Source organism: Triplophysa rosa, linkage group LG17, assembly GCF_024868665.1.
Source record: "Triplophysa rosa linkage group LG17, Trosa_1v2, whole genome shotgun sequence".
Lineage (NCBI taxonomy): Eukaryota > Metazoa > Chordata > Actinopteri > Cypriniformes > Nemacheilidae > Triplophysa > Triplophysa rosa.
In genome coordinates, this window is record NC_079906.1 from 22,600,237 (window position 1) to 22,623,694 (window position 23,458).

The 23,458-nt window shown below is 39.3% G+C and overlaps 4 protein-coding genes across 4 annotated transcripts; 3 read left to right on the plus strand and 1 right to left on the minus strand.

The window, feature by feature from the left end:
- Positions 1–630: 630 nt before the first annotated feature.
- Positions 631–3,093, minus strand: naif1 (nuclear apoptosis inducing factor 1). Its single transcript, XM_057357005.1, has 3 exons — positions 2,463–3,093; positions 1,592–1,639; positions 631–1,509 (listed from the first exon to the last, which is right to left on the minus strand). The coding sequence occupies exons 1-3, from the start codon at positions 2,890–2,892 to the stop codon at positions 1,055–1,057; spliced, it is 933 nt and encodes a 310-aa protein (XP_057212988.1). The 5' UTR covers positions 2,893–3,093; the 3' UTR covers positions 631–1,054.
- Positions 3,094–7,522: 4,429 nt separating this feature from the next.
- Positions 7,523–13,271, plus strand: slc25a25a (solute carrier family 25 member 25a). The gene is made up of 10 exons (XM_057357557.1): positions 7,523–8,393; positions 9,229–9,355; positions 9,465–9,552; positions 9,676–9,787; positions 10,481–10,639; positions 11,208–11,360; positions 11,446–11,553; positions 11,645–11,812; positions 11,894–12,044; positions 12,132–13,271. Exons 1-10 carry the CDS (start codon positions 8,235–8,237, stop codon positions 12,314–12,316), a joined length of 1,410 nt encoding a protein of 469 aa, XP_057213540.1. The 5' UTR covers positions 7,523–8,234; the 3' UTR covers positions 12,317–13,271.
- A 3,520-nt stretch (positions 13,272–16,791) lies between these two features.
- Positions 16,792–19,460, plus strand: zdhhc12a (zinc finger DHHC-type palmitoyltransferase 12a). Its single transcript, XM_057356915.1, has 5 exons — positions 16,792–17,028; positions 17,151–17,287; positions 17,364–17,459; positions 17,602–17,768; positions 18,320–19,460. Exons 1-5 carry the CDS (start codon positions 16,932–16,934, stop codon positions 18,633–18,635), a joined length of 813 nt encoding a protein of 270 aa, XP_057212898.1. The 5' UTR covers positions 16,792–16,931; the 3' UTR covers positions 18,636–19,460.
- A 241-nt stretch (positions 19,461–19,701) lies between these two features.
- seta (SET nuclear proto-oncogene a) lies at positions 19,702–23,358 on the plus strand. The gene is made up of 8 exons (XM_057357483.1): positions 19,702–19,991; positions 20,894–20,951; positions 21,155–21,297; positions 21,424–21,527; positions 21,611–21,724; positions 21,841–22,011; positions 22,241–22,360; positions 22,611–23,358. The coding sequence occupies exons 1-8, from the start codon at positions 19,919–19,921 to the stop codon at positions 22,632–22,634; spliced, it is 807 nt and encodes a 268-aa protein (XP_057213466.1). The 5' UTR covers positions 19,702–19,918; the 3' UTR covers positions 22,635–23,358.
- The last annotated feature ends 100 nt before the right edge of the window (positions 23,359–23,458 follow it).

Sequence of the window (23,458 nt, forward strand, 5' to 3'; positions counted from 1 at the left end):
TCAATACTTTGTCGAGTCTGTACGTTCATTTTTATCTTTTGGGACAGCTCACCTCGTCATCGTTTCTTCACCCTCATATTGTTCAAAACTTGTTTTTGACTTCTTTTATATCAATATTTTGAGAGATTTCTCAGTGGTTTGGGTTCATACAATGGAAGTCAATGCTGGTTATCAACATTCTTCAAAATACATTTTGTGTTCTGCAGAAGAAAGGTTTGAAATGACACGGGGGTGAATATTGATCAAATAATTTTTGGGTAAACTATCCCTTTAAGTATTAAATGCGTTTTACATTTACATTTAGTAATTTAGCAGACGCTTTTATCCAAAGCGACTTACAAATAAGGTAAACAATGGAAGCAGTTGGAACAACATAAGGACAACAAAAAGCATAAGTGCAATGAAACTGGTCTCACAAAGCCTTCCACAGTATACAGAGCTAAGTTCGGTTTTTTATATAGAAAGAGTAGAAAAGAGATAGAAGTCAGTTTTATATGTATATAAATAAAAACATATATACAACGGTTTTGTATATATAAATATATCATGTATGTTTAATAATTTAAGGCTAATATTAAAAAAAGAAGGAAAATATATGAAAAGAATGAGTAAGTAAACACAGACTTGTAGAGAGTTTCTTTATTTAGCATATGTTGTAAAAAAAAAAATGTCCAACCACTGGAAACATTTCTTACCAGCCAGTTTTCCATAAACATGAGAAACTGTGTGTTTTTAAGAGTTTGCATGCAACAGTTGTCATGTTCCACACAAGTAGTATACAAAAAATATACATATATTTCAAAAATAACTTAAAATATATCTGTAGCAACCTAATAATTTGAGGCAAATAAAAAATATATTATGACCATATTGCAGATGTCAAAAGCTTCTTTGCTACTGCAGTTAAAGTCCTAGTATCGACATTTCTCCATCCCTTCATCCACCCATACTGCACAAACTTTACAAGGCATTTCCGGTCTATTCTATAGACCACAACCAGATCAAACACACACACATTCACAGCACACAAACATTCAGAAAACCAAGCACACGTCTATTGTCCATCTTCTGAAGGTGGCGGCACCCCCTCCACAATCTCTGCGACAGCCGCAGCGTTTGAGCTGTTTGCGTTCTGTAAGAACTTTCGGAGGTCCTTCAGTGCCGGTCTGAACATCTGAACGAAGGCCAACAGAGCCGCCTGCGTGCCCTCCAGAGCCTGAGCCTGTCTCTCCTGCGCACAGGCCTGAGCCTCCTGCGAGCGCCGAATCATCTGCAGCAGGTCGTTCTGGTTCTCCAGGTGCTGGGAGATCTCACGGATGTGCAGGTTGGTGACGCGGTGCTCCTGAAGCAGCTTGGCAGAGTTGAGGGCGATGCGGCTCTTCAGATCTTGAGGTTTGGACGAACACTCGGCCTGTGCCGCCAGCATCTCCACGGGCGTGACCGTCACCGGGGTCTCAGTGGTGCAGTACTCCACCATCCCTTCTTCTAGTGTGTGATACGTCGTCTCATCTGTGTGGGGACAATCACACACGTCTTAACATTGTTAATTGTTAAAAATCCAGACGAAGACAGAAAGTCAGTGAAATCTTACCTTCAATAGTTTTTATTTCACACGCCACTGCGGTCGCTGGTTGAATGCCTGTTGCAGAAAAGTTTAGTTACGCAATCAACGATATTATTGTTGACATTTTTTTTGGTGAATTGAATCACATTTTGTTTTTTAAGAGGACATTTGAAAAGATGTAACATGCATTTTGGACACGAAATGTTATATGTGTTATATATGTTATGTATAATTTTCCTCATTTTCTTTAGAAAAATTATAATAAGCATGTCATTATTTAAGCTCATAATAACTGAGATATTATATGGGATGTTTAAAACACAACAGTACCATCTTAGGTAACTAACCCTGACGACTGCAAAGAGTGGTGAAACTTAAAAGATGTGGTGGCCACATGAACTATATACTTTGCTTTAGATTTGACCTAAAATATGGATTTTTATTATATTTGTCAGGCTGATTTTCGTTTGTATTAATAAAGTTTAAACTATGTTTACTGTAGTAAAACCATAGTTACTTTCGTATGGGACGTTATGAATTAACTACACAAATATAACGACAGTGTTTATTTTTATTAAACATATTATATATAATATAATATGATATTTATTAGATATTATGTATTAGAATGATCTTGCTTGTTCTATAAACACCATGCACAGTGCTGTGTTTTACATTTTCTGTGTTTTTCTCCTGTAAGGCTGCTTTGGAACAATTCACATTGTGAAAAGCGCTATATAAATAAAATTGAATTGAATTGAAAGTGTTTACTTTGTTGTCAAATCAGTCATTATCTGGCACACAGTGATGCATTCTCAATTTCTCACACTAACTCACTTTGGTGCACGTTACGCACGTTAATGTACGCAGTAGCGCAACAATTACGCCACCGTCTTACTTTGCGCTAACGTTGCGACGGAGCTGATGGGCGCAGCGATCTCCGCGCCCGCCTCCGCTGCCGGCAGGCTGATGATCGTCGCTTCTCCCAGCAGATTGCAAATGCGCTGCTGCATGGAGGTGAGGATGACGGGAACGGAGGAGCAGTCGTCCGTGCCCTCCATGGCCGCCCGCGCTTGCGCCACTTTCCGTCGCACCTCCGTCTTTAAATCGGACCACTTCTTCTTGACCTCCGCGAGCTCGCGCTGGCAGGTGGTGACGGCGTTCACGCGCTTCATGATTTCGACCCATGCGTTGTTCTTTGCGATGTGCGTGACGCCCGCGTTAAAATGGTTCACCAAAACGTGTTTTTGCTTTTCCATCTCCTCCACGATGATCTCCACCTCCCTTTCGGAGAAGTTCGTTTTTCTCTTTTTGGCCTGAGATGCCATAACGGGTTTAATTAGAGTTGTGGGGTGAAATATAAAATTGCGTAGAATACGTAAAAATAGTAAGTTTTTTAGTATCGACACGATTGCGCAGCGTAATGGCTTCCTGAATCGACTCCTCTTCCAACACCAACGTTGAAAGAGGACGTCCCGCCTATTTGCTACTTCCTACGACTCCCGTTGGCTAACTGTTCCAACGGGTGATGGCATTCTCTCTTTCCATTGGTGGAGAGTGTTCTCATTCAGACCGCACTGCTGCACGGGATAGCGGTTTATTTGTCCGCCGTAAGAGGGAGCAGCTTGATAACAAACTGTCACAAAACACCGACACAGTCAAACAATAATGCATTTTAAGAAAATACTGTACATAAACAGAGAACCAAATATCTTTTTTTTTTCATACAGATAGTAGCAGAGTATTTAACTCTTGATCGTATATACAAAACTCAAGAGCACCTGTAAATACAGCAAACATGAAAAAATAACAATGTCAAATTATTTATAATTATTTATGGTCAAGACATTGAGACACTTGTAGTCTTAGGACATGTTGTTGACTTGCTGTAGTTTTAATAACATTGTTAGTTGTTCTCACAGACATTGTCATTCCATCAATGGTGAGCAAGGATGAAAGGTTTTTTACAAGCTCGAGCCCTTCATTTAGCCAACAAAGAGTGACACACAAACCCTTATATCCACCTGAAACAAGTGTCTACCTGCCAAACTGTTGTCAAAACAGAACCGTCTAAAAATAGTAAAAGAACACCGGCAGGGCGGTCCCGTCATTGACAAGCTTGTGCACATTTGTCACCTTGTCTGTGAGGATTTGATCAATTCCATTTTATTTATAGGCTAGAGCGCTTTTCACAATGTGCATTGTGTGACTTCCAAGTATTTTATAATTGTTCTATTGGGTGTGAGCAAATTTACAGCTAAATATCAAATATGTCATAACAGGTTATCAGAACAGGTGGAAACTAATGTTTTGAATTTCAGTCACAGTAAACAATACATCAATCTAATAAAAGATTGTTTTCTCTTGAAACTGCAGGACTTCATAGAAATAATTACAGTGGCGCTAAAGCAGTACAGGCAGAACCTTTCTGAGAATTCAGATTTCTATCATGGCTTGAGAAAGCTGATTTCTTAGAATTAGATTACTTATTTAAATGGAAGGAATTTAACAGAGGAGTTGGTTGCCTGTGAACAGCAAACACCTAACCAGAGAAGTTATATTACCTTTACAAAAAAAAAAGATTATTCAAGTGTGCTATAGTATACTTTTCATCTCAGTTTTATTTATCTCTAAGTAATATACTTTAAATTACACTAGAAATTATATTATATTCGGTCTATACTTGTACTTGTATATTTTGTGTATGTCGTATGTGTCTACTTAAAATTACAATATTCTAAGTATACTTGGCTTGTAGTTATGCTTACTCTATTGAAAGAGTAAAGAGGGCCATCCTAGTCCCAAACAGTATTGAAATAATAAACTTTACTTATGTACTACTACATTATATTAGTTTATAAGTATATATATAAATTATTTACTTGGTACATAAAGTATAGTTTTTAAAATATACTTCAACTTACTTAAGATGATGCTTATTTTTGTAAGGGTATGCTTTAATTATGAAACATTGTGGATTTGTCCACAGCAGCGGTTGTCCTTTAAAACTATAATTCATTCAGTGATGAAGCTGTCAGGTGTAGAAACCCTCACAGTTCTCACAGATGACTCTCTAAGACATCTTGTATTGGCCAAGACTAAAGTACATACTAATCACGCATGTTCTCATAGAGTCACATGAGAGAGAAGAGGATTGCCCTTGCTGTTTATATCACACAGCTTTCACTGGCATCTGCAGACCTGGCAGGACACTGTGTTTAACGACGTCTGTTTTAGTCTTAATGTAATGACAACATAACACAATAAATCACTTCAAAATCACAAAGTGTGACAATTCAAATGTCAAAAATGTCAAGGATGAACACAAATCTCAGGAAATAAAGTTCAAATCTTAAGGCCTGAAAGTGGAGTGATGGTCCAGCTAATGAATCCATATGATGTGTGTGCATGTCAGAAGAGACTGAATGTACTTACAATGTCAGCATGAAAAAGTGTTTAAGTGTTCGTTTTTTTACGTGTTTGCAGGTTTTTACCTCTTTCTTTGGTGATTATTATTCAGTACACGTAGGGGCAGTTTCCCGGACAGGGATTATCTTAAACCAGGACTAGGCTTTAGTTAAATTAGGATATTTAAGTTGTTTTAAAAAACATGCCTAAAAACATTACTGGTGATCATCTCCAGACAAAACAATTGCACTGATATATTTTAAGATATGTCAGTGCAAATTGTTTTCGATCAAGACACCTCTAACATTTCAGTTAATGTGGGACTAGTCTTAAGCCCTGTCCGGGAATCCGCCCCTTAAGGTTTCATTTACAAAAATATATATTTTCCTATTATTTTATATATTACTTGTTAAATATGATTTATATGATTAGATAATGTTTTATTTATGTTCATTTTCTATTAAAAGCTGGCTCTGCAAAATAAAAAACAAAACAAAACATGTTTTCAATTACTCAAGAACAGCCTCTGTTCATCACTTTTTGAGGCTAGGCTTTTCTGTTGTTGATAAGAGAACTTGAAAATCTCAACAAAATCTTTGTTGACGTGTTGTGGCTGTGGACCACTGTCCCTTTACTGAAAGATACACATGAAGTTGGTTATTGCACGTATAGCGGAAGATAACGTGTCCTGTTTGTCACTCCCGGTAAAGTTGCACTTCAAGCATGAACAATCAGACGTAATCCAGTATGACATCAAAACAAACACAGGACATTGTGATGCATGTTAACCTGGAACTTGACCTCAACTTTGTCCTGTGGTTAATGTACACATTCGATAGCTCATCCGCTATAGGACAAAGCATTCAAGCATCAGGTTGAATGTATAAAACCTGTTATAACTGGCTGGCATGTATAGGATGTTTTTGTACATGACATAAACAGATAAACCATTAGGATGTTATCAGTGCACTGTAAATGCACTGCAATTCAGTGATCAGAATGTTAATTATTCACTTGAAAAACATGTTGGTTTGTTTTACATAATTTGTTTTTCGAGTGACAGTGATTACATTACATGTTTGAGATTGAAAAGATCAATATAATAGATTTAATTTTAAAAAGTGGTAAACATAAAAATGTTTGTTTTTTTTCACTGCACCATCACGCTGCAGTATGTATGCATACGTCTATTTATGGTGTAAATATACAATCAGTGCGGAATTATGACAGGTTTATAAAGGTTGTCGGACAGGACTCGTTTTTATCCACCCCACAATCCATCGAGCCCAGTCTCATGAATTGCGTATAAATTACACGCGCGTTGCATTATCGTGAAATACGTAGGCCTACGCCAACGTTTGATTGTGCGTGCATAAATACGCCTATTTTTGCGTGCATTTGATACGCCAATTTAGCGCGCGTGCATATTAACCGGCAATTTGTCTTATTAACCTGTCCGCTAACCCAAACCCTAACCCTAATGTTAGCGTGCGAGCATATTATAACCTCTACCCAAACCCTAAACCTAACAGTATTATTTTAATTATTTCAGCGTTTCCTCTTCATGTACGTTTCAAAATGGCTGCTCTCCAGCGAGGTGCACGCAAACTGGCGTATCATATGCACGCAAAACCGAACTTTGGCGTACGTATTTCACGATAATGCAACAGCGTGTTATTTATACGCAATTCGTGAGACCATCTGATGAAATAAGAGATCTGTACTGACTCCTGAAGCGTGTGTCTGCCTGTGTTAGTGTGTGACTGGACTAAAATTAGTTTTAGAGAGCACTGGAGTCAAATTCTGTCATAAGACCAGTCTGATGTTCTCCTGGGATCTGACTGTGCCATACAGTATAAAAGTGCTGCTAATTAATACTGTTGTAATATGTTACTAAACTGCTAAGAACTTTAGACTAACATAAAGAAATGCCCTTTTTTGGTTTGGGAAGACAAAAACTATTATAAATATATACAAAACACACCAATTTTCATATATTGAAAACCATTCTTTAATTTGCAAATGTCATTTTAATTACAGTATAATATGTATGCATTGTCATAATAATTGTACAACTACTTTAGTTTTGACATTTTTCTATGCAGTTTGCACGATATCTTATTAATACCGTCTTATCAGAGTCAGTTTTGGCACGATCGCTTGTCCTCCGACGGACTCTGACATAATTTTGCAACCGGAGCAGACAGCTTTGCTGCAGGTTAAGCCTTACAAAGTGCAGCCACATATCAGGAGACATAACTAGAAAACGGCCATTTATATGTGGACAAATTAATTATTCATGCTGATACCACCTAATGATATTGTCATTTTAAACAGGTCAAGTATGCTACCATACAAAATGTGTGTTATATTAAATTATTCAAATGAGCTTATGTGGTGCAGCATTCTGGTGGTCAGCAATGTATAGTCCAAAATTTACTAGCAACAATTTAATTTGAATGCAGTTCATGTTTTAAATCCACTGCACAATGTAAAACAGACATTAAGTGTAATTTCACGAACATTAATCATTGTTTATCCATCAAACAAATTCATATGTTTTTATTAACATGGGCAAATCAACATGACCTATTTATCCTTGAGGTTTCATGACTAAAGTTTGTATTTGGTCTGATAACATGATGTGTTTCTCACTGTCATGAGACAATTTCTTAATGTTGTGAGGAGTTTCATTTGAGGAAATTGTGTTAATGACTCGTCTTGTACTGTAAATGTTGTGGCTAGAAGGGATACAGCTACGGCCGGAAGTGATGCAAAATATCGCCATAAAATTACAATAAACTACATTAGCTAACGCCTACACCTACACCTACCCCAACCCTAAACCTAACCTTACAATAAAAATTATTTATTGAAGTGCGCATGCCCAGTGGCCGTAGCTGTATCCCCTCTAGCTACAACCATGGAAATTTTCCAGCATCACACGGGGTTCCGTCTGGCAGCCCACATGATGAAATTCCTCTCAGCCAGCAGCGTATTGAAAAGGCGTGTCTGAAATTACCAGAGTAATTCAGTGGCATTCCATTGGACGTTTGGACTCTCCGCCAGAAGCAGCTTTTTGAATCACCCCGTGCGTAGCCAATCAGAAGCCGTGTTTCACTACGTGGGCGTGTCTGAGGGTTTTTCTCGGCATGACCGGCACCAGCTGCCTTTGCCGGCATTTCTGTTTCACCGCCGACAGACGAGACGCTTCCGTCGTATTTATTTATTTATTGTCGTAAACTTTTATATTATTTCGAAGATGTTGTGCCTGTGCCTTTATGTGCCTGTCCCGAATTCCGATCATATCGAAGTGGAGTATTTTGAGTCGAATGGATTACCTTCCGAGCTGAAGTCGATCTTTAAACTCAGTGTCCTTCTGCCGTCCCAGGAATTCTCCACCTATCAGAAATGGAGAAAGGTAATTGGGTTATAAAATTAACATGATTTTCTATTCACAACTGTTGTTTTAAAACTATTGTTAAACCTACGTTTGTTTTGACCTTTTTTTCCTAATAACTGCACGTTTTTGTCATGACTCATGGCGTTTCCGGTGTTCATTCCTCTTTCTGCGCGCACTTTCCGTTCACTTGACCATATATGGACTTCTACATCCTGAAATGATAAAAGCGCGACTATATATAATATATAGGCTATATATAGTAACTACTCTAATAATGAAAGCGTGTTTTAAAGTGTGTTTTTAGAACCTTAGGCGACATTTGTCGTATCGATGTGTTTGATGGTCTGTTTCTTGTGCCGTTATCGTTCTTAAATTGCAATATGACATTGTATATGGCGCCTCTAGTGGTAGACCGTAAATGAATGGATGAATGAATTTTTCCGATCCATAGATTTAGTTTAGGATTTGCATTGTGGTTATTTCTATTTCTGTATTATTGCATGCACACGACACTTTTATCAACTGATTTGATATTAGACTTTCATGCATAGTAAGTTACAATGGCAACGGATTAGAGTCTGAATGTGAGTTTTTATTCAAGTCTATAGAAAATTGGTTCAACTTTGTGGGTGGCATTAGTTTTTCATATTTATGAAATGGCTATGATTGTGATCTTGTACGTGGTTTAAGCTTTGTCTCGTGTAACTTGACTTCCCATGTTATAATTCTCGGTTTGACAGTTTGATTCTGTGATCATTGTACAGATGTGCTTTGCGTTGGTCTGTTTTAGGATTTTCCCACACGGATCATATCTGCTTCCGTTAAGACCTGTGTGCAATCTTTTTCCCCACAGAAAGCATTGAAAACTGAAGAGAAAGATCTCGATGGGCAACTAGACTTTGAAGAGTTTGTTCACTACCTCCAAGACCACGAGAAAGATCTGAAGCTCGTCTTCAAAAGCCTGGATAGGAAAAATGCAGGTATTACACCTTGATGCGTGACTTCATTCACACGTAACCGACTCTCGGAAATGTAACTTAATATTTTATAAATGAAAGGCTGATGATGAACTCTTGTTTTGTTCCTCAGGTCAGGTGAATGCTGGAGACATTGCGAGTTCACTTCGAGATCTTGGCGTCCACATTTCATTGCAGCAGGCAGAGAGAGTCCTTAAAAGGTAACACCAGAATAATAGATCAAACATTTCTATGTGTTGCTTTGATAAATTCTTCTGTTCTTTTTACGGCTGGCTCTTTAAACACTTTTCTTTTTGTCTCCATTGTCTTTTGATCTCATGTAGCATGGACAAGAATGGCACAATGACCGTTGACTGGAATGAATGGAAGAAGAGTCCTTCACAACAGCCTGCCGAGAACATTCCAGAAATCATCCTGTACTGGAAACACTCGACAGTAAGCATTTCTCTTACTAACATGAACCGTACAGGTGATGTGATGCACGCATCTAAATTCTACATTTGCGTTGATTAGATTGTTTGCTTAGCTAAAATAGCATAGGGCTTGCCTACACAATATGATACGTGTTAGACTGGCGGTCCCTAAAAATACCCACCCCAGTAGAACACTCCGATCTAGGACAGGATCCTGTTTTATACAGACACTTAATTTTAACTAGAGTCTGTAGCATGAGCAGCGTCTAATCCTGTACTCTTGAAGTTCAACCGTCTGAAAAGACCAAGATTGATGCCCTTTGACCTACTTTGATTCTTGTGTAAACCGGACCGCAACCTTCGGCCTTTGTCTAGAAGTGCGTAATGAGACCGACGCAGAAATCGGACCCTCTTTTGCAATGTGCAAAAGTTCACAAGGGTTCACAAAGTCCGAAATGGATTTTGAAATCAAACCGCACCTTTGTGTCCTTAAAAAACACGTGGATTAGTTGTAAGATTTTTGGCTGCGTCAGCGGTCGGGTCAGAAGCTGCTGACGCACACACTGCAGCTGCCAAGGTCACGTTTGACTGTTGACTTCTGCTCATGAGATCATTCTCCTTCTCTTGAGTAAAACCATACCTAATAGTTTGATTGATTGATTTAAAATCTACAGAATAGGTATTTCAGTGTGGGTTTTGGTGTCTTTCTCTGTAGATCTTCGATGTGGGTGAGAACCTCATGGTTCCAGATGAGTTCACCACAGAGGAGCACATGACTGGAATGTGGTGGAGACACCTGGTCGCTGGTGGAGGTGCTGGAGCCGTTTCTCGATCCTTCACCGCCCCACTCGACCGACTCAAAGTCCTTATGCAGGTGAGATCCGCTTTTCATTACATGCCCGTCACTCCCACCAAAAGAATCTGCTTTTGGATTGTAGTATTAGTTCAACGACAATCTCCCTTCCTTTAGAGATTAAAACGGGCCATAAGAGCAGAGATCAGTTTCATAACTTCACAGGAAGCCTCTAGTAAAACCAGAACAATTGATCGAAGTCATAAAATGTTGAAAGTTACACAAGGACAGAATCGGTTCATAAGTGTTCCAGTGAAAGGATCTTGACTGTATAGTCCAGTCAAGACAACCAGTCGCAATCCGAGAAGTCAAGCACACCGTCTGTCCTGCACTCCGATTGGTTCGATAAGACACCGTTTCGCAAGTCCACCTTTGGTTGTATGTTGGCAATAGTGAAATCTGTGTCTCGTCTGCGTCAGCCGAGGGTCAGACTTTGATCAATTCCTTTCACCTACTTAAATGTAACTTTGCGTTCTGCTTGATAGAGATTTCAAGACCAATGACCTAACTGCTGAACGTTAACAAAGACTCGATCATTGATGTCATTCCTGGAACACCGTGTTACAATGAACTTGTTTCTCTGTCTCAGGTGCACGGTTCCCATAGCAACAACATATGTATTGTGAACGGGCTCACACAGATGATCAAAGAAGGAGGGATGCGGTCTTTATGGAGGGGCAACGGTATCAACGTCATTAAAATCGCCCCTGAATCAGCCCTCAAGTTCATGGCTTATGAACAGGTACCAACAGTGACCTGGTTTTGATTGCACAAACAATAAAGTGCGATGGCATTGAAGTAATGGTCTCTCTGTTTTAACTCTTCAGATCAAACGTCTGATGGGCAGCAATCGGGAAACTCTTGGGATTGCAGAGCGTTTTGTAGCGGGTTCTCTGGCAGGAGTCATTGCGCAGAGCACCATCTACCCCATGGAGGTGAGAATCTGTCGCCTGAACCTCTCTTTGTGAAATTCATTTGTTCAACCTGCCGCTGTACTCACTGATGTCTGTCTCGTCACATGTTCAGGTTCTCAAAACTCGCCTGGCGTTAAGAAAGACGGGCCAGTACAAGGGCATCTCCGACTGTGCCAGACAGATCCTGCGGGGTGAGGGGGTCACAGCGTTCTACAAAGGCTACGTTCCCAACATGCTGGGCATCATTCCGTACGCTGGCATTGATCTGGCGGTCTACGAGGTGGGCGGAGAAACTCCGTAAATCATTGGTAATTTACTTCAAGAAAATGAAAACTTACCTTCTGCAATATTTTCCCAATAGACATTAAAGAACAACTGGCTTCAGCGTTACGGTACGGACAGTGCAGATCCGGGCGTGTTTGTGCTTCTGGCCTGTGGTACCATCTCCAGCACGTGCGGTCAGCTCGCCAGCTATCCTCTTGCTCTCGTACGGACACGCATCCAGGCACAAGGTGAGCTCTCGTTTTGTGCGTGCTCCTATTTTGATGTTGTCACACTTGTAACAAACGCACCTCATGATCCATCTGTTTCTTCTTCAGCCGTGGTTGAGGGGGCATCACAGGTCTCCATGACGGGGCTATTCAAACAGATCATAAAGACAGAGGGGCCGACGGGTCTCTACCGGGGTCTGACTCCAAACTTCCTGAAGGTCATCCCTGCTGTCAGCATCAGCTACGTCGTCTACGAGCACATCAAGTCGACGTTAGGAGTGCAGTCAAGATGAGGAACCTACGAAGGGCTAAAGGGACTAGAGACGTAAATCTTTGGGTTTTGAACCTTAAGGTGTGGAAGCCGACTCATTCTGTGAATGTGAGAAAGTGGAGGAGAAGCTGTTTATTAACATGCACAAGTGAAAGTATTTTACCAGGGGAACAGGAAGAATCCTCCCTTAAATTATTTATTTATTAAGTGTTCTACATCATTAGAAAAGAGCCACTGTGTTCAAGTTTGAATGTTTGAAAGCTGAAATCAGGGACCAACTGCGCAACAGGTGCAGATGTGTCCGACACTACAAACAAGTGTCAAGATTTTACTGTGAAATCTTGACATGTCATGCTGAACTTGCACTGCCCAGAATAATGCTGCTGTACTTTGACTGAAGTAAAATAAATATATATAAAAAACCAGATATTTATGTTGTGGCATCTGGTGATGTGTTTCTTAGCACTTTTCATGAGCATCTTAAATGAAAACCAGTGTTTCCCATCTGTTTAACAGGATTCTACTTCTATGAAACTCGGTTCTTTTTATGAATCTGCACACATTGAAGTTCTTAGCTTTGCCTTAATATAAACGAATGTCTGGTTGATTTGAAGAATTAATGCACTTTGTCTTGGTCAATGTTGAATGGAAGCTTTAAGTGATGACTGTAAACGTGTAACGTTCTTTAATGGGTGTGAATGTTCTGTAATTGGCGACCAAATGTTCCACTAATAAATGCACTTGTGCTCACTTGCAGTATTGCTTGGGTTAAGGGCTTTCATGTACACTAATTAAAATACATGGATGTTTGTGTTTAAGAGGTCATGATGTGATTTAGATTGTGAAAGCTGCTTTGAGACGGATGTTCTCAGGAAGCGAGTGATTGGAGTATGTCATTTTCATTGTAAGAACAGTCCTGTTTTAGATTATTTCAAAACGTAAATGATTTATTTTTTCAATAAAAAATGTAATATTAATCTATTGTCTGTAGTGCTTTTGTGTTGAACAAGTGATTGAAAATGGCCTGTTAATACATTGATAAATAATTCATCCAGTGTGTTACCGTAACGGTTTGGTTAAAAAAAAATACTGGTTAACTAGAATGTGAAACCTTGTAATTAAGTAGTGGGGTTGTGACTGAAGTGAAAGCTATATTAATGAAGAATATATTTTTATTGTAATTGTTCAGAATTAATATATTCAGGGCTAGAAATGGGGGGAAAGAAGTCCAGCGAGTGAATTTAAAGGAGGGAAGGGGTCTATTTATCCATGAAATGGACTCAAAACACGATGCACATTTCACACATACATAAAGTGGCTTTTTCTGCATCTATGGTTTAAAAATGTAAAAAAAGTCCCCTATTGGACTCCAGCTCAGTGAATTTTGGCCATATATACAAATATATGTGAATCATATATATATTATATATATATATATAATCATATGAAGAGTTTGACTCCAAAATGAGATCTGATTTTCAGAAATCGTGTTTTTTTATTGTGCATTCCAATTCATGTCAATCAAACTGCAGTTGGTTTGTTTTGATTTAAGCCATAACTCAAAAAATACAGCTAACTAACAAAATAAAACGCAATAAAAACATAACGTTTTAAAAAACTTTTTGACGGAGTTATCTCATTTTGGAACCAAACTCTTCATATATTTATATGTAAAACATTGTACAATGCCGAAGTTAATAGCTGAAGTTACTGTTGAGGACTGATTGCCCAAGATAAGGTTCAGTCCCACTTACAACTGGTTTCTACAGTCATAATTTACCCATTAAATATCATAACACCCATCCTGCAGGCATGGAGTTATTCTGCTGACTATATTAAAAAGGAATTGCAAACTGCATTTGCAAATGCGTTTTCTATTTGTCGTGTCAAAATTGTGACATAATTCAAACGCAAATCGTTTTCATTTGCATTTACGCGAACGTACAATGTCTGCCAAATTTCAAAAGGAAAAGCAAAGTCTATTTGCAAATGAATTACCTGTGTCTTACGAGTTACGACCCTGCCAAATTTAAATCGCAATAGCAATTCCCCATATGCCATTTCACTTCCTCTGGTGTCGCGTATTAAGCCTGCCAAAACTCAAATGAAATCGCAAATCCCTTTGCATTTGCGTTTCCTCCGACTTGTACAGAAACCTGTCAATCAATGGCGGGGGTGGGCTTATTCAATGGGGCGTGTTTGTATCGGGAAGTAACGTCATTCACCGTCGCAGTGGTGGCAGTCAGTCCAACACTAAAAGGTCAGTTTATGGTTCTGCGTAGGACCTACGCCGTAACCTACGGCGTAGCCTACGCAGAGCCGCGTACCCTGTGCGTACCCTACGCCGTAGCCTGACGCGCACCTCTCCAAAAATGTAACAACGCGTCAACTCAACGCGGACCCTACGCGGACCCTAAGGTGACACCGGTTGTGGCTAAAAGGGTTTCAGCTACAGCTAAAAGCCAAAATAACAATAATGGAACAAATGAGGATCAGATGCAAAGTTTCATATAGAGAAAATCTTTACAATGAATCACAATTGCGGTATTTAACAAGTATAATTTAAAGAAGTTCAACGGACTCGATAAACAGATGAACACAAACAGTGGTCTGGTGATTTCAATGAGCTACCAATAAAAGTCATATTGAAGCCGTGTGGATTCAACACAATTACTTGAATTTCTCAGGTTGGTGCATCACCTGATGGGCTCATTTACTGCACATGTTGTTGAAAAGGCTGTTCGGAAATTAAATTTTAAATACAGCAACAACTCCATCCAGTAATTTGTAGATGACAGCTACTTTTGTCCAGCAAACTCACTAAAACACTGGAGCACAAGTTTGTCTTTGTCTCACTATGTTATGATACACAAATAAAGAGATGTAGAATTCACATACTTTTGTAATTTATTATTAACTTGTTATATGCATAATGAACAACAATGATAATGCAGGATGCTGTTTATTCATACAAAGTGAACATGTTTTGTTATGGTTTACAACACGTATTAATCATGATGCAAAATACGGTCACAGTGTTGTCAAGAAATGTCATGTCCTCGGAGTACTGTGAAAACGAATATCATAAACAAACATGTGTAGAGGAATGTTGCAGAAGGTGATGATTATCCATCCTGCACCGAAGTTTCACATGCTAAGTGATGCTGCTCTGAGCCCAGAGTTCCAGCGCGAGTTATTTCTAAACAAAAAACCTGAAAACTGCACTGTTTTCAACGCCGATTGTGAGTGCAGTTGTAATTTCACTCCTAATGTGTTTAGCTGTATCACATGTATGTATCTACTTAAGTTCCAGTCGACGGTGAAGGATGTCACTTCCCGATACAAACACACCCCGTTGAATAAGCCCACCCCCGCCATTGATTGACAGGTTTCTGTACAAGTCAGAGGAAACGCAAATGCAAAGGAATTTGCGATTTCATTTGAGTTTTGGCAGGCTTAATACGCGACACCAGAGGAAGTGAAATGGCATATGGGGAATTGCTATTGCGATTTAAATTTGGCAGGGTCGTAACTCGTAAGACACGGGTAATTCATTTGCAAATAGACTTTGCTTTTCCTTTTGAAATTTGGCAGACGTTGTACGTTCGCGTAAATGCAAATGCAAACGGTTTGCAACTGCGTTTGAATTATGTCACAATTTTGACACGAACAAATAGAAAACGCATTTGCAAATGCAGTTTGCAATTCCTTTGTAATATAGTCCGCAGTATCATTCCATACTGCAGAGTCATACAAATCGTTGTTCTTAATAGGTGAAAGAACACTGCCATCTGTAGTCTTACTTTAAGCGCTGCAACCGGCACAACCTCTCTTAAAGTGATACTTCACCCAAATATGAAAATTCTGTCATCATTTACTCACCTTCGAGTTGTTCCAAATGTGTATAAATGTCTTTCTTTGGATGAACACAGAGAAAGATATTTGGAATAATGCTTATAACCAAACAGATCTCAACACCCTCTGACTCCCATAATAGGAAAAAACACTGGTCGTCAAAAGTGCCCCAGAACTGTTTGCTGTCCTACATTCTTCAAAATGTCTTCTTTGTGTTCAACAAAAAAATGATAAAGTAATTTTTCCTACTATGGGAGTCAGTGGGTGTTGAGATCTGTTTGGTTATAAGCATTATTCCAAATATCTTTCTCTGTGTTCATCAGAACAAAGACATTTAGACACATTTGGAACAACTCGAAGGTGAGGAAATGATGACAGAATTTTCATTTTTAGGTGAAGTATCCCTTTAAATCTACAGTACATGTCTGCCACCCATTCTGCTAATAGTACTGAAAAAGTCAGTATTTAAATTATTTAAATACACTAACAACTAATGCTTGATCAAAATAAATGAATAATATTTTAATGGTGACTTTGAATATTATATTAAAAAAAACTAAAGGGTAGTTCAGTTCAGACAGATAAATAGTAATTTACTCACCTTCACGCTGTTTCAGGGCTTTTATGTTGAAATCTGAACAAGCGCCTGCACCCGGAAATGTCTATAACACAGCCAACGAGTCGGTTAAACCTAGCTTAAAATATATCTAAAGTGTTTTAATTACAGATATAATAACTTATATTGATATTGACTACATGTTTATTTATAACGCAGAGCCAGAATGGTAAAAAACATGTTTAGGTCAGGCTGTTTAGTGCGAACTGTACATGTGATACTGACCTGGCTCACAGTTTTAGTCTTATTTCTACATAACACAGGTAAAAATGTGATTCTTTAATAAGCATCATGCATTATTTTAAATACCATGAAATCATTAATGAACCCCAGTACTTTGACGTTGTGTGTATTTGCTCACGACATGTAACGTAACTGTATGCAGATCTTCGGAAGTGTCAACAGAGAGGAGATCTCTTACAGCCTGTGATGTTCAGCTCTTTAGTTCTGCTGTCAGTGCTGCTGTACTTCACTGTGTCTCTTATGGATCCTGGTTTTGTTTTGTCTGACCAAGACACAAAGGTTTTTCGAAATTAAAAGCTTTATCAGAAAATATCAACAGTGACTAAAATAGTGACTGACATTTGGTCTCTTTTAGGGAACCATCGTGGAACGTATTGAAGAACTGGAAAAGATGATTCCTGGAGAGCAGAGTTCCCTCAAGCAGCGACGATGTGGCTATTGTTTCTTACTGGTGCTTCAATGATCCTATACTTTGTTTGGTGTACAGACCATGAAAACTCAACTGATCAATCTACCAGTTACTCTACAATAAGCTGAACATTGTGGCCAAGTTGGTCAGTGATCTTTCTTGTTTCTCTTTTTATGTCGACCAGCAACCAATGAGGGCAAAGCACTGTAAAATGTGTAAACACTGTGTGAGGCGTTTTGACCATCATTGCCCCTGGATTGACAACTGTGTTGGAGAGAGAAACCACAAATGGTTCCTGCTGTATTTGTGTGTGCAGTTTGCTGCTTTATCCTGGGGACTACAGAATGCGTGGTGAGTGTGTGTAGCATACTGTATATACTGTGTTTCTCATTTTATATTTGGTCCCACATTTGTATTAATTAGTAGGCAGTATGCAGTGTGATAGTCTACAGCAGTGGTTCTCAAACATTTTCGTTGTAAGGCCCCCTTTGTGTTAAGTGCATCGCTTTGCGGCCCCCCATATGAAGACGTATAATCTTAAACTTAGAATTTTTATTAAACCAAAAACATTCAGTTATACAATGCTGGAACCTCAATTCTTTTGGTTGGTGGTGTCATTTTTCTGATGTTTGATTGCATAAAATGATAAATTTCTATATTTCATAAAATGCCACAAAATCTGTGGCCCCCCTGGATCCATCTTGGGTTTCCCCAGGGGGCCACGGCACCCAGTTTGAGAACCACTGGTCTACAGCATAATATGAAATAAGCAGTATGCTAGTATTCTGTTTGGATCAAAGCCGTGCCTTACCGAAACATAGAGCAATTTATTCAACTGGTTTGTCTTTACACTTAAGTTGATTTTAAAACAGTGTATAATTGTGTGTGTATGTGTCTGTAAGGTCTGGCATCGATTTTGCCCCCACCTGGCAGCAGTGGTTCACCCAAAACGGCTTTCTGCTCGGGGCACTTGGACTGACAGGAGTGTTCTCTGTGGTCGCGTTACTTCTGCTGTGCATCCATGTGTACCTGGCGTCCGTTAACACCACCACCTGGGAGTTCATGTCACAACACCGCATCTCGTACCTCAAACACTGTGACACGGAGGACAACCCTTTTGACAGAGGGGTGATATGCAACCTTTGGGACTTCTTTTGTATCTGTGGAACTGTGGCGTGGGAAAGAATCTACATCAGGAACACTAATGGAACTGTATGAAAGAAAAACTGTGGGCTCTGGTGGGATTTCATGAGCATTTTATGTTCAGTGTAGCTCATGTTTGATTGGGTCTCCTAAGGCTCAGTAGAGAACCTTGATGGTGTTTTACACTTTTTTAGTGTGTGATTATTGAGTACTGCAGGTAAAAAAAATGGTGTTCTCAAGTGATTCTAAGAGAAATAAATCATGCAGGGAAGTGTACAATATTATAACATAAGTAGGCATTAATAATTGTGTACCTTAATTACTGGGGTGTTATTATGGATTTGCACTTTTTCTAATGAAGTTAAAGTTGGTCTGTTATATAACTCATATTTGCAGGATGTACATATGTAACAAATGGTTCTGTTCATGTAATGAGTTTTATAGTTTACAAAGTTTCAGTTAAACCTTATTGTTACTGGTTAGCAGGTGTGTTTTTTTAAATTTGACTAAATAAACTTTTGCACAGAACTTTCATAAGTCTGTTTGTATTTGCAGATAAAGTGTATTTGATTTTCTGAATGATGTGAAACTGATTCACATGAATAATTCTTATGAGCCAGAATCTGACAAAAAAACCCGTATAAGATTATGAACAATTTGTTATTCGATTTGTATTTTCTGGAAATAACTGAACGACCTCAAACATATTTTCTATGTTGGGTCAAAGGCAGTGATGGAGCCATTTTTCTTTTTTGTCATTTCTGTAATCTTTTTTTCTCCGCGGTAAGGTTTCATTTGTAAATGCAGCATTTATTACCTAATGTTGTTAATGTGTTACTGGCTATTATTTAAATCTAAATAAACCTAGTGAAATTTTAAATTAAGTCTGCACAGTTTAAATGGGGTTCAAAAATAAAGTTTAAATAAGTTGCCAGTCCTTTATTATGTATGTTGTCTACGACCATTTTACTTTGATTAGGTGACATGTTATGAGAGCATAGTCGAAAAGAAATCCCGCCCTTTTAGTAACGGCACCACGCCACGCCTCGGATCCCTCGGCACTGCCCAATCAGAAAGCAGTACCGGGGACGAGCGTCGAGCGCAGCGGGTTGTTCTGGAAGGGGCGGAGTTCATTTTTCGAGCATGCGGGGCGCGTTCTGTCCGAAAGAGAGCGCGTGAGAACTGCGTTCGTTGTAAGTTTGTGTGCGTGCAGGAGCGCGGGCTTGCTTGCTTACTTCTGTTCTCCTCCTAAATATAAGAAATTATCCACAGAGCCAGTTACAGGAGAACGACCTCCTTCTGCCTCGCGGAGTTTCCCTCGATTCTCACTGAAAACTCTCGTCGTGATCAGTGAAATCATGTCTGCCTCAGCGGCTAAAGTCAGTAAAAAGGAACTGAACTCGAACCACGACGGAGCGGACGAGACTTCGGGTAAGTGACGACGAACGGCGGCCATTTTCACGTTGTTTTTCCTGACACTTTCGATAGATAACGTCGTGGTATAATGAGCGGGGTCTCGCGTGCACCTAGATTATGGCGACGGTGGCGTTGTGGCGCGGTTATGATTGGCCGCGGGTCCGGCTGGATGTTCGCGAACGAGCGGCAGCGGTCGTTGTCGGAGGCCATGTTTGATTTCTGGCCGTCCGCGCCACAAAGCCCCATTATGACAAGCTCGGAAGCCGTTACATTTGAAAAGGCATCGCGCGGGAGTTTATTTGTCTTCCGCGATCGGCCAGCTCGTTGTGGGGACGCCTATGAATAAAGAGCGTGAAACGCGCTGAGCGGAAGCCGCCGCGCGAGGCTTTATTGTTGTGCTTTAGCTTAGCCGCGTCTCCGCCATGATGTACGTTAGCGTGTGCTAACTGTACGCGCTTCAAATGACGAACGATGAAGGAAAGGACGCCGAAGCGACTTTAAACACGCTTCGGCTGAACGAGCGCTTTGGGCTCGCGGCGGTAAACAGGTGCAGCGCGAGGTCGCGGAACGAAAAGTGATTGTGTGCACATTTAAACCACGCGGCATCCGCGCGGCTCGGTCTGATCTCAGTGCATCAGATTGCGTTCACCTCACAGAAACTATAGAAATCACGCACGATCGATCAATATTTAAGATAGCGTATCGCTTAATGCTTCTTTAACTTCTAACGTTACGTATTTGTTTTATGTCGTACACGTCAAAAATGCACGTATGCGAGAAAACGCAAATAAAGTGTGAAAATTGAGAGATTATGGGAAAGAGTCCCGATTTATGATATATTATTATTGTTTGGCTGAGAAGAATTGCTTTGCATCTAACTGTTTGTTTATTTTTCGTTTTTGTGTCTTCTCGTTTAGAAAAAGAGCAACAAGAAGCCATCGAGCACATTGATGAAGTACAGAATGAAATTGACAGGTAAGAATGCCATTGAATCCATTGTGTTTTTCATCAAAGTCCAGAGAATTTTGTAATATCCAGTTTAGAAAAGTCATTTAATATTTTTCAAATAATGCTCAGTGTTACGTCTGGTCTGGACATTTATTTAACGTTACTGGAAAAGTTGTTACAATGCCTGTGGAGGACGAACTGAAAACTTTTTTTCCTCTGATTATGTCCAGATTAAACGAGCAAGCCAGCGAAGAAATTCTCAAAGTTGAACAGAAATACAACAAACTCCGCCAGCCGTTCTTCCAGAAGAGATCAGAACTCATAGCCAAAATACCAAACTTCTGGGTCACAACATTCGTCAACCACCCACAAGGTGAGGTCCAATTCAAACCTGTTTTTCATTTATGCAACTCTCATTCATTTATTGTGACGTTTAACAAACCTTGTTGTTTTATGAATGAGTTTCTCATAACACTTGTTTGTTCATTTGTTTGTGTAGTCTCAGCTCTTCTCGGCGAGGAGGATGAGGAAGCACTGCATTATCTGACCAGAGTAGAGGTCACGGAGTTTGAAGACATCAAATCAGGCTACAGAATAGATTTTGTAAGGATTTATGATCTTCAGTTTGTTTCCATGGCTTGAAGCTCTACAATTCTCAAAACTCACTGTCTGTTTGTGTTTTTTAGTATTTTGATGAGAACATGTATTTTGAGAACAAAGTCCTCTCCAAAGAAATTCACCTGAACGAAAGCGGAGACCCCACCTCAAAATCAACCGAGATCAATTGGAAGCCAGGAAAGGTTTGTGTGGTTTGTCATTAATTCGAGTGTTTTTCTTTTTTTTTGCTTGTGTGACTTGTTTTCTCTCACGGCTGTACAGATCTTGGTTCTTATGTGAAACTTTGCTTCCTTTAAAGGACCTCACAAGCCGGTCCAGTCAGACACCGAGTAAAGCTGGCAAGAAGAGACAACATGAAGAACCAGAGAGTTTCTTCACCTGGTTTACAGATCATGCAGATTCAGGGGCGGATGAATTGGGAGAAGTTATCAAAGATGACATCTGGCCGAATCCTCTACAGTACTACTTGGTGAGGCCTGAACTCTTGTCTGGAAATTTAAACACACAAACGGCAGCATTTGTCATTTTGTGTGAGATTATAGTCATGTGTTGTAGACTTTGCATTGCTTTGTTTTAATAAAGTTTCCAGTCAGTTAAATGATGTGGTGGGATAATTCTTCCTTTTTAAGCAGCTGAATGGAAATTCTGTGTAACTGATTTGCATTTAACCCATATCTGGTGTGATCAACTGCACACAGGTCCCAGACATGGATGATGAGGAAGGGGAGGGTGAGGATGAGGAGGAAGATGAGGAAGGGCTGGATGATATTGATGAAGAGGGTGAAGATGACGGAGAGGAAGAGGATGATGATGGAGAGGTTGACTTATGAATCTTTATTTCCTGTTCTCTGATTTTCAATCAATTCAAAGTTTTTTGTTGAATCTTTAAATTTCTCAATATTTATACAATATAAAAACAATGTGAGGATGTTTTCTATTCTTTCTAGTATATAATGATAAAGCATAATAACTAGATCATTTGTCAGTTAAGTTTTGTATTTTTATTCATATATTTAAGTGCCCATGACCGCTGGGTCAAACGCTCATTTGTTTTTCGTTCTGTTACAGGATGATGAAGGTGAGGATGACTAAAGCTGGAATGCAAAAAAGTGATCATCCCAGTCCCAAGCTTCTTTGGCTTTTCTTTGGGGAGCAGGATGCTTCTTCAGATTGTTTTTTGGTTTTGAGCTCCATCTATTCCTCTGTCCTGAACATGCCATGTTGACGTTCCCCGAACAGACTTGATAAACTGACTGCAAAATCCTGCCGACGTGGCATTTACCATCTCAATTCCCAATGCATTTTGAGGTAAAAAGCAAAACACTGTAGTATCGGCAGCATCCATCTGGTGTAGACTTGCGAATAGTTTTCTTTGTTTTTTATAAATATATGTATGTACAAATATGTATAATTTTCTTCCTGTTAAAGTTTTGTGTGGTTAATTGAACAGAAGCCATGGTGCGCAGTGATATGCTTGCTCTAACACTCTCCGGGGTTTCATTACTTTATCCTTCATGTTTAAACCCTTCATGGTTTAATCATCGGGTAGAAATCTGTCGCGTTATCCCTGTTACCTCTTGTACCCGTATCTGTTCGAGAGGGGGTATGTGACACCATTGAGGAGTTTTTGATTTTTATCTCGTCTTGTTTTACATACATCCACCAGATTTGAAATGACATTTTTGATAAAGAAAATAAAATTCTCAAAAAACAGTAGCTTAACCATGCTTGTACATTTTGACCTCACTGCCTGTATTATCATAAACTTTAAACTGTTTAGTTTTTTGTTCTAATAAAACACCATGTTTGGGATTCATCCAGTGGCAAAGAAAATGCTTTGTTTTTTTCTTTCCTTTGTTTCTTTTAATAAAACCTAAAGGGGATATATTATTTAACTCCTGTCAGAAACACCACCA

Excerpts from the sequence above, each read along its gene's own strand:
- zdhhc12a (XM_057356915.1), top strand. The coding sequence starts at position 16,932 with ATGGTAAAAAACATGTTTAGGTCAGGCTGTTTAGTGCGAACTGTACAT. Across the intron at positions 17,029-17,150 it reads CTTATTTCTACATAACACAG|ATCTTCGGAAGTGTCAACAG; the intron begins GTAAAAATGTGA and ends AACTGTATGCAG. Across the intron at positions 17,288-17,363 it reads TGTCTGACCAAGACACAAAG|GGAACCATCGTGGAACGTAT; the intron begins GTTTTTCGAAAT and ends GGTCTCTTTTAG.
- naif1 (XM_057357005.1), bottom strand. The coding sequence starts at position 2,892 with ATGGCATCTCAGGCCAAAAAGAGAAAAACGAACTTCTCCGAAAGGGAG. Across the intron at positions 1,640-2,462 it reads CGTCGCAACGTTAGCGCAAA|GCATTCAACCAGCGACCGCA; the intron begins GTAAGACGGTGG and ends TTTCTGCAACAG. Across the intron at positions 1,510-1,591 it reads TGAAATAAAAACTATTGAAG|ATGAGACGACGTATCACACA; the intron begins GTAAGATTTCAC and ends GTCCCCACACAG.
- seta (XM_057357483.1), top strand. The coding sequence starts at position 19,919 with ATGTCTGCCTCAGCGGCTAAAGTCAGTAAAAAGGAACTGAACTCGAAC. Across the intron at positions 19,992-20,893 it reads CGGAGCGGACGAGACTTCGG|AAAAAGAGCAACAAGAAGCC; the intron begins GTAAGTGACGAC and ends CTTCTCGTTTAG. Across the intron at positions 22,361-22,610 it reads AAGAGGATGATGATGGAGAG|GATGATGAAGGTGAGGATGA; the intron begins GTTGACTTATGA and ends GTTCTGTTACAG.
- slc25a25a (XM_057357557.1), top strand. The coding sequence starts at position 8,235 with ATGTTGTGCCTGTGCCTTTATGTGCCTGTCCCGAATTCCGATCATATC. Across the intron at positions 8,394-9,228 it reads CCTATCAGAAATGGAGAAAG|AAAGCATTGAAAACTGAAGA; the intron begins GTAATTGGGTTA and ends TTTTCCCCACAG. Across the intron at positions 10,640-11,207 it reads GACTCAAAGTCCTTATGCAG|GTGCACGGTTCCCATAGCAA; the intron begins GTGAGATCCGCT and ends TCTCTGTCTCAG.